Source organism: Leptidea sinapis, chromosome 22 (genome assembly GCF_905404315.1).
Source record: "Leptidea sinapis chromosome 22, ilLepSina1.1, whole genome shotgun sequence".
Lineage (NCBI taxonomy): Eukaryota > Metazoa > Arthropoda > Insecta > Lepidoptera > Pieridae > Leptidea > Leptidea sinapis.
The window spans coordinates 1,703,241-1,713,301 of NC_066286.1; the positions used below are offsets into that span (position 1 = coordinate 1,703,241).

General features: G+C 35.3%; 1 protein-coding gene across 1 annotated transcript; it reads left to right on the plus strand.

The window, feature by feature from the left end:
* The first annotated feature begins 909 nt into the window (after positions 1-909).
* LOC126970993 (probable phenylalanine--tRNA ligase, mitochondrial) lies at positions 910-4,979 on the plus strand. The gene is made up of 3 exons (XM_050817162.1): positions 910-1,830; positions 3,747-4,391; positions 4,795-4,979. Exons 1-3 carry the CDS (start codon positions 1,315-1,317, stop codon positions 4,960-4,962), a joined length of 1,329 nt encoding a protein of 442 aa, XP_050673119.1. The 5' UTR covers positions 910-1,314; the 3' UTR covers positions 4,963-4,979.
* The last annotated feature ends 5,082 nt before the right edge of the window (positions 4,980-10,061 follow it).

Here is a 10,061-nt window from a genome sequence, read left to right on the forward strand (position 1 = left end):
CGATGTTAAATTCTATTCTTACTGGCTTTATAGGGAATCGTACACAATTACTAGTAACAAGTACTTAACTTACATTTATCCGTAATTGCTTAACATCTATGAATAATCATAATATTAGCATGTATTACTGGTTACTTGATTTACCATTAATTAAAATGGTCATAAAAAGTTCAAACCCTTTATTAAAAATGCAAAAATGAAATCTTAAACGTCATCTATAATATGTGACATAGATATTAAGAGGACTCAAAATAAATAAGTAACATTAAGCTTATGTATCTAATGCAAGTAAACGAAATAGCTTATAGCCTAAGCACATGGCCGGATATGGTCCGACAGAACCATCAGACGCTGTCCGGTACCGGACCATACATCTAAAAAGGTTTTACCTTTGTATAAGAGTACTGTTTAGTAACAATTTTATTTATTATTTATATTATTTAGTACAATATTTTGTATTAGAAGTGACGTCCTTGTTGTGCGATACAATCAATGACCGTTCAACCTAACCTTTAATAAATGTTAGGAAGTGTTGAATAACATAATTTTGAATAGGTACTTCACATTTGATTTTTTAAAACATAATGATGTTATTTTTTCTGATTAGGTAACGTTATTTCGGTACCAGTTTAAAGTTTTATTTATATCTGTAATACTTACGGAATAATCGCCTGTTCCACTCAATCCAATTCTCGTGTAATTAAGCTTAATGCTCGAGCGTTGTATCTAATTTCGTAGTTTAAGGGTAAATTGGTTATAACATAGCAGTGAATGTATGTATTATGCGTATGAACACTGAATTTATGAAAACTTTAAGCTGGCTAATGGACGGTACCTGTGAGCTACAAACTCGATAGATGTGGAATGAAAAAAAGTTGAGTTAGGTATTGATTATTTCATTTCAGTACAGCTTTTGAAATTGGTACAGCTAATGCGCCAATCTATATTAAACACTGAAAAGAATATTGTTATAAAGGGAATATTATTTTAATATGAGTATTATAACGCTAATAGAGGAAGCATCATTTTGTAAACGCGATGTTTATCTATTTATCATAATTCTTTTTTGTTTAGTTATCTCTGGAATTAGTGTGCTTCTAAACATATGTGTATGTTTAATAATGGTTATCTATGGAGGAGAAAAAGAATTCCAATCACAGCTGATTCATATTATTGATAAAGTTAGTCAAGTATTCTAGATATTATGAAGTGTAATATTTTAATTTTTGCTATTAGCTACCTTTGATTTGCTATGATTGCAAAACTCCATACACGAAAATATTTGAAATATAGTGACTTCGATATACGACAAGCATGACTAAAATATTGCTGAATAGAGTTCAATACTTACCAAGTAGTTTTATCAAATTTAGCTTTTGCACAGCTCCTAAATCTTTGCCAATACTTCAAATAAAAAATAAAGAATACCAAGCAGATGAGATTAGTAATGTCACGCCTAAAATATTGTCCTACCTTAATAGAAATCTTCATTTACAAAAGGATCATCCTTTGTCGAAGGTACGACAGAGAATTGTAAATTATTTCTATTCATCATTCACTCACAGAGGAAATCCTGCCTTTAGTGTTTACGATAATTTATCGCCAGTAGTATCCACTAAGCAGAATTTTGACGACTTGTTGATACCAGAAGACCACCCCAGCAGGGCCAAGTCGGATTGTTACTATGTAAATTCGACTACTTTGCTTCGAGCACATATGACAGCACATCAGAGTGAGCTTTTAAAAGCTGGATTAGAAAACTTCCTTATGATTGGTGATGTATACAGAAGAGATGAAATTGATTCTACACATTTCCCAGTGTTTCACCAGGTAATTATTGTTGCATTTGATATTGAATTATCATCTTCATCATAGATTACAAGAAACGGTGGTACAATAGTATTGACTCATTTACCATTGACTCTCACCAAAATTGGATGCTCACCAGCCACATACCAATTTTTGGATTTCAAATTAATGTCTATGATCAACAGTATTTGATTGTGATTTCTCTGGTTTCACCGGAAAGTATGGGCTGCAGTGAGTTGTTCCATTCCAATTAACGTTTTCTATCCTTAGTACTCTTGACTTTGTCACTTTTCAGCATATTTAATCATTTAGTCCATTGTAGCACTTAAATGTTATATTCTTTAGCTTGATTTTAAATAAAAAAAAATAGAGGAATTTGATGTGACCAGCATATTGTCATCATTACCCCTTTTACATGTCTCATTAGTAAAGTATGTTCTCAATCCCATTTTTTCTGACACATTGTGCATTCATACTTCAAGCCAAGCCAGTATTCTTGGTACACTTCCACATGATAGTTTTAAGTTTATGTAGTCATATTGTAAATATAGTTATAAGATTCATTTTGATGATGAATAAATTAAGGATTATTTCAAGAAATATAGCTTAAAAAATGCATTCAGAATTGATAAAACACATGGAAAGTGTTATAAAAACAACTAATGAAACCCATATATATATTTTCTTTTACACTACATTACAAAGACTGTGAAGCCTGCCTTTTATGTTATGCAACCTTAGAGTTTCTTGCTCATTCTTCTCTATGGAAATGTGAGTTCCGAATAAGCTGTATGAAAAAGCGACATATTTCAAGTGTGATGTAATTTATCTGTGAAATAAAATATTTTTGATTTGATTATCAGGATTGGTTAAACTTTCCAATATGTACCATCAATGTATGAGGTTTTAGGGGGAGGAGGGCAACCGGACGTTTAGCTGGTATACCTATAATCTTTAATCTCATCTAAAATCTGTTATCTGATATATTACAAAAATTACTGGTTGTTGCCATATACTCATATATACATATTAACATTCTAACTTAACCTAACCTACCTTTAGTTTCTTTAGGTTATAAGGCGCAAATTCGGCGTCACATGGTGCTCCCCAGTACCAGCTCTTCCATTTGACCGCATACAACGAAGAGCTGCTCTAATCATTGACAATCAAGTCATCTCCGATCAGCTTCATTCTTTGTCATTGCGTAGAAATGTGGCTTCTCTCTGCATCTTCACGCATTTATCACGGGGAGTGCTCAGAGGAGCTGTTCGGGTTGATTCCAGCGGCCGAATTTCACCATGGGAAATTACGTGCAATGTACCACCCGCATTACGTTGACGTCTGGTATTCCACAACCGCTCGTTTTGCAAGAAATTTCTTGCCTCGCACAGCCACTTTGTGGAATCAATTACCGGCATCGGTTCAAGAAAAAAGCATACTCCCACCTTAAAGGCTGGCAACGCATTTCTTGACACCTGTTATTACGGATGTCGATGGGGCGGTTGCCTCACCTCTCCCCAGCCCGTTTCCCCCTCTCATATAAAAAAAAAAGGTCTGAGTTTAGTCCGCGCGCCTGAGCGATTTAACTGTGAGACCGGTCGTCAATTGGTAATTTAGTTTATACCTAGGTAACAAGTTATAGCCTGAAGAAACAGGCAAAAAGTGTTAAGAGAATTATCCTTACTACCTACATACTACAAAGCACAAATTCTAAAAACTTGAGCGCAACTGTGACTAGTTATATCTACAGTGACTACCGCGCCGGAAAACCAATGCGGCGTGCATTGGTTTTCCCTGCGACCTCACCATGTGATCATTCTTGATTGAATCCAAAGCTGGTCATTACTTCACGACAGAAAAAGGAACTGCTGTGGTAGTCTAGCCGGCATCTGAGCAAAGAAGACTTGCACTGTTATAATAAAATTATATTATTTCAGGTAGATGCAGTACGGTCGCAAAGAAAAGAACATTTGTTTGAAAATCATCCAGGCTTGGAGATATTTGAAACGACATTTGATCCAGAAACTCCACATCTGTGCCAAAATAATATTATTGATCCAGTGAAACAAAGCTGTCACACATTAGAAGCGACTAAGTTGATGGAGGCACAATTGAAAAATCACCTTGTAGGATTAGTTAAAGTTTTATTTGGTGATGAAATTCAACATAGATGGGTCGAGGCATATTTCCCGTTCACTCATCCGTCATGGGAGATGGAAATATTCTATGAAAATAAATGGATGGAGGTTTTAGGCTGCGGAATAGTGAGGAATGAAATTCTCGCAGCCAGCGGACCGAATAACAGCATAGCATACGCATTTGGGATAGGATTAGAAAGAATTGCAATGGCACTGTACAAAATACCGGACATAAGACTTATGTGGAGTAATGATTCAGGTTTTTTGACACAGTTTCAGAATAAGGATTTAAATGCCAATATAACTTACAAGCCAGTGTCAGTATACCCTCAATGTACAAACGATTTATCCTTCTGGCTGCCGCCAACATTGACTGTGGATACATTTATGAGCAATGATTTCTACGATCTTGTCCGGGATATAGGTGGTGATGTTATAGAACAGGTTTGATTCATTTTTATATCATATGTGAAGGCATGTATAGTTTGCAGCATGAAAATCATGTTTAGAGTCAGATTATTCTTAGAGGCCAGGTTAACCCGACAACTTGTAGATACAGATGCCGAGTTGCCCCAGCCCCGGCTTGATCTGTAAAGACCCTACTCTCTTCCAATCCAATTTTATCAAGTTTTTTTCCAATTCTTGTATAATAAGTTCATCAATGAAGAATTTTTACCTCAGTTCTATTCATTATGTGCGCAGACTTACTTTTGTCTTCTCTTCTTACTTAGCATGATTCGCTTCATATGTAGTCTTCATCTTCTTCTTCATCATCCTCCATCTGACCTTCGATGTGTTAACGAGAATGTTCAGGCACAGTTATTATTTAAATAAATATAATTTTCAGGTGAAGCTGAAAGACAAATTCGTGCACCCAAAAACAAAGAAGCAAAGTCTATGTTACAGTATTGTGTACCGACACCTGGAACGGACATTGACACAAGCTGAGGTTAACAAAATACATAAAGATATTGAAAGAGCTGCTCAACAAGTTTTCGGCGTTCAAATTAGATGAATAAATAGTTGATTAGATTGCTGTTTTCTTTATATTTAAGATTTTGTTATTATATTTGACAAACAATCTAATCCCTCATCATTCACATCAGAGATTCCTAGACTTTTTTCTCATAGACCACTTTCAAAATTAAGCAGTTTCCTGTGGGCACCCTGTAGCCACAACTTTACCATATTTATGTCATGCTCCTCATTCCCAAAAACTCGACAAAAATGTAAAGATTAGATCTACCTATGGAAGTTTGCATTGCGGCGGAATTACTAGTTTTCGAAAAAAATAACTTGACAGATAATAAATAAACAGATAACTTATCAGATATACAGCAGTGATTTTTTTTAATAAGAAGGTAAGTATAATATCTTTTAAATTCATTTATTATTCACGTGTTCATACCAAGAAAATCAATACTGTGAGCAAAAAAAATTCTGTATTGAGAATTAACAGCCAAAAAGCGGTATGTATGCCCATAGTCCGAATGCAGAAACTTAAGTGACAATTATCAAACAGTGTAAGATCTAGTACCTTGGTTATATACTGCGCAACGATAGGTGTCGCCTGCTGCAAATATTTTGATAGGGAAAAGAGGTGTTGGAAGAAGAAAAAAGTCTTGGCTTAGAAATATAAGGGAGTGGACTGGCATCAAGACAGTCCAAGAACTATTCAGCTTAGCCATGGACAAGGAGAAGTTTAAAAAGCTGACTGCTGACCTCCAGTAATGAAGAGGCATGCGAAGAAGAAGAAGGGTCCGGCTCGAAGGACCAATACTCATAATTGGTAAATAAGATCGTAACTTGTTGTGTATGATGTTCTGATTAACGATCAGACTAGGATCTCCCGTGAATTGCTTAAATATAAGTAGAGTAAGTAGCGTACAATAAGGGACAACGAGATACAAAATATATACTTTTTTTTATGATAATTTGGGACGAGACGAGCAGGACGTTCAGCTCGCCACACATCCAGATGGTGGAGATTATATCCTAACTTGTAGCGTGTCGTGCGAAGGTGGAATTGGTGGCAGAAGTCAGGTTAAACAGCCTTCGGAACACTCGTAAGACCGGTGGTAATTCGAGAGCGGGTTGTAATACTGGCCAAAGATACTCTGTGAAGAGCCAAATTTTTTGTCATAAAGGCCGAGGACTTCAACTAAAGATTTTTAGGTGTTATAGGTATCAGATTGACTTATACTTAAGATGTTCGAAAAAAAAATATTCTTTTAAAAGTACTTCCGGTTTTTACCACAACTTTACGCAATACATTCTTGATTTTTAACTTCAAATTCATACGTATTTGTTCATTATAAATATGGTTATTTTAATGGATTTCAAAAAACGTTTATAAAATATTTGTATCAATATATAAAATGGCAACATTTTTAATTGTACTAATTAAGAATGTTTCCATTGCTTTGGAAGTACTGTAGGTTTTAATGGATATCAAAATTACCTAGCCATCTGTAAGTAATTTTGTATGAAAATAATTATTAATTTTGTATATATTTATTAAAAATAGATTAGTTAAGGATCGTTTAAAGATTCTCTTCTAATTCTTTAAAACCCACTTACTAAAATCTTACCTAACAAAATCAAGTAGATAGATATTAGGTAAATATTGAATAACGGTAAGTTTATGGTAAATTGTTACATAATTAATAATATTATATGACATCGTTGAGGGTACAGTTTACGAGTATGAAATAAAACAGAAAAAAACTTTTTTTTTAAATATTTTTTCAACATCTGCTATAGTGAATTAATGTTAAGCTTGGGTCCCATGGTCCGAAAAATCGCGGACGCACGCATACCAGCTCGCACGACACACTGTGGGACCGGCCTCGTCCGTGATAGCACAGACACGTCTGTGGCGGTGCTCCAGTATCCATCGCGAGTCGGTAGCTTCAAAGGTGCGGTCTACGTTATCTTTCACTTTTATTTTGAAATGAAGCTTGAAAATATCTACACAGACTGACACGCACCGTTGGAACGGCCCGTACTCGTCGGCTGTGCGTGGCTGATCCGTAGAATAGCAGACCGTGGGACCCCAGCTTTAGAAGTCCTAGCTTTAATAAATTAACATTTGTTCACTTTATATATACTTTATACAATATGTAGGTACTCCACATATTGTCCATCTCTTTTAAAGCAACAGAAAAATCCTTATTTGCTAAGAAAGTTTTAAGTGTAGGTACAATAAATAAAAATACATTAACATATCCAATAATTTATTTTATTTTCACAGCTAGCGATATAATTTTTTTGTAACATAAATGTTCAATCAAATTTGTAGTTATTCAAATAATTGTTGATGTTCTAGAAAGTAACTAAAGATAGGTTTAATAACATAAAAAATATAGCAATGCAGATATTTAAAACTGCATTTTTTTTTATCTAGGCCACAGTAAAACAAAACTGGACAAATAAGGCATCCAAAACTAAAGAATAAATCAATATAAAATATTATGCAATCAATTTTCAATCTTATGGCGGCCTATCTCAAAGTTTTGAACATATTTAGAACAGAAAAGAAAACTAAACCTTAACGTAAATCTATGTTTGTAAAATCAACGTCGAAATAATATAGACCTTGAGTTCTTTTTGTGCTCCCAGTATACCCAGGTTTAGACAATATCAATTTAATATCGAGCAATGCGACCGTGGCAAGATCTGGAACAACAGGCAGGTGAAATTTGTTTGAGTTTTTGACTGATTTCCTAAGAAAACTGACCTCGGTCTCTCCCCCCTTTTCTCCTATTACTTTTGTATTGTAATAAATATTTTTACTCTTCACTTTAAATAATACTAATACGAATTCCCCTTCTTTTGGCAATTTAATCAGTGGAACAAATTTATCAGGATTGATGACTAGAAACTCAGCTTCCTCTTCAAACACAGGTTCTTCTTCCGAATAAATGCTCATTTCTTCTTCTTCTTCATTGGAGCTATTATTTAAGACTTTTCTTTTCACAACAGCTTTAGCGTGAATCTTAGTCTTTTTTCGCTTATGTGTATCTTCTGCTCTTTTTTCGATTTGGTCTTTTTCGGGTGTATCTGTAGCAATCATGGTTTTACCTTTTCGTCTTGCTGCTCTACTACCTTTTCTAGGATCAGCTTTTGGTAAGCCACGAAATTCTAAAGGACTAATGAATTTCCTAGCTTGTGCATTTGAGTCTATAAATGTACTAGAAGTTGGCGTTGGGCCATGAAATGCAGTCAAGGTGGTTCTACAGGTAATTGTTTGACTGGTGTACAAGAAGCTGGTTCAGTTAATAGTTGATGAAAGAAAATATTTTCTGAAGGAGATATCAATGGCACTAGTTCGACGTTATAAATAACCTTAAAAGGTATCAATATAAAGCTTATTTGGCAAATTCTGCAGATGATATATTTTGAGGGTCGGCTAAAGACGATGTTTGGTCATGAACAATTGCCGATGATCGTTCTAAAGGCAGAATTGTTGGTGAAGGAGTTCTTGTCCTGTTCTCGTCATTATCGTCTCTGAAAATATCTTCATGTTGTCTGTCATCTGGGTTTTGATAGTGTGGCCTGTCGGTAACTTCACTGGGTGCGAAATCCTCGTCACTAAAAATATCTCTGTTGAAAGGGAAAATCCCTGTTGCCCGAAAGGCATTGAATATGTTAGCCGGCATCATTGCTTTCAAATGGGCATCTCTAACACACCCAGCAACTTCATAAATTGAGAATGTTTTCCCTGGATTGCGCATCATCCAGCTGTCAACAGCCTTGTTGTAGGCAGTTTTGAATGACCCAAAAACACCAACGTCTAGAGGTTGCATTTTACCAGTTGAATGCGGTGGGACGGTAATAATTGTCACCTCATTTTCTTTGGCTAAATTTAGTGCCTCAATACAAATGTGCGACTCATGATTGTCCAGTATTAGAAGGCTAGGATTAATTTTTCTTGAATTTGTATGAGTTATAAAATGATGTAATGTCTTTGCAAATAATTCTCCATTTATCCAGCCAGATTGTGTTGTGAGTCCTAAAGTGCCAAGTGGTGCGTCATTTATCATGTGTTGTTTTAAATGGATCCTTGGAAAGATCATTCCGGCTGGATCACCCAGTGCGCTCACTATGTAACATGTAGTTACTAGTGTTCCGCGCTCTGCACTGGTAACTTTGGAAACCTGTTTTTGGCCTTTGGGGGCGAGTACTTTGGCTGATTATTGAACTGTCATGGTGTTGGTTTCGTCTTAATGGAAAACTCTGGTTCCGTTGCCAAACACAATTGCCCTCGACATAACGTTTTCTAAATTGTCAAAAAACATTTTTACGTTATGGCGGTTGTAAGACGTGGCACGGCTCAAACTGCAACTTTCAGGTGTTCTTAGGCTTAGATCAGGATGTCTTTTCCTAAAGCCACAAAGCCATTCAATACCTGACAGTTTGGTTTCATGGCATTTTTGTGGTACCTGGATATTATTTAGCAACGCCATCTCGTATGCAAGCTTACGAATATCTAGTGTAGTTAAACCGTAAAACATGTGACTACATTTAATAACGTAATCAACAATTGCTTGCTCTTGAGTGGATGTAAATATTTTGCGTGCAGCATAGTCAGGTGTAAGTGCAACTAAACAATTAGGATCCTGAATTAAAGAGTTTGATAGTTTTTTGTTATACCTATGTAGAGTCGAGAAGGGGATTTGGGTCAGTCTTGAAACCGCTCTTATTGTTTGACCCTCAGCTATCAATTTCAATGCGTTGCGCATTTGATTTTCAGTGTGGAGTCCGATGTCTGTCTTCCTTTTCCTATTACGTGGCATTTTAACCTGTAAAAAAAGTACTTTGAAGATCTAAGCTCTTTCGGGTACAATGGATCGTGATCCAACGAAACCCATAATAACATGATTCACTGTAACCCAAGTACCAAAAACACAAATAATATTTTTTACATTAAATAATTTGCTTTTTACCTGAACCTCAGTACGGATCAATAAGATTGAGTATGTACTCAATATATAAAGAAAAAATGCATTTAATAAAAAAATTACAAGTAACTTTGAAGTAAGACAATTTTAAGTAGCACGTAAAATTTTTTTTGCGTACTTACCTAATGATTGATGCGCTATGGGACTTGGG

Coding starts and splice junctions, on each gene's coding strand:
- LOC126970993 (XM_050817162.1), top strand. CDS start 1,315: ATGACTAAAATATTGCTGAATAGAGTTCAATACTTACCAAGTAGTTTT. Junction 1,831..3,746: donor ATTTCCCAGTGTTTCACCAG/GTAATTATTGTT, acceptor ATATTATTTCAG/GTAGATGCAGTACGGTCGCA. Junction 4,392..4,794: donor GTGGTGATGTTATAGAACAG/GTTTGATTCATT, acceptor TATAATTTTCAG/GTGAAGCTGAAAGACAAATT.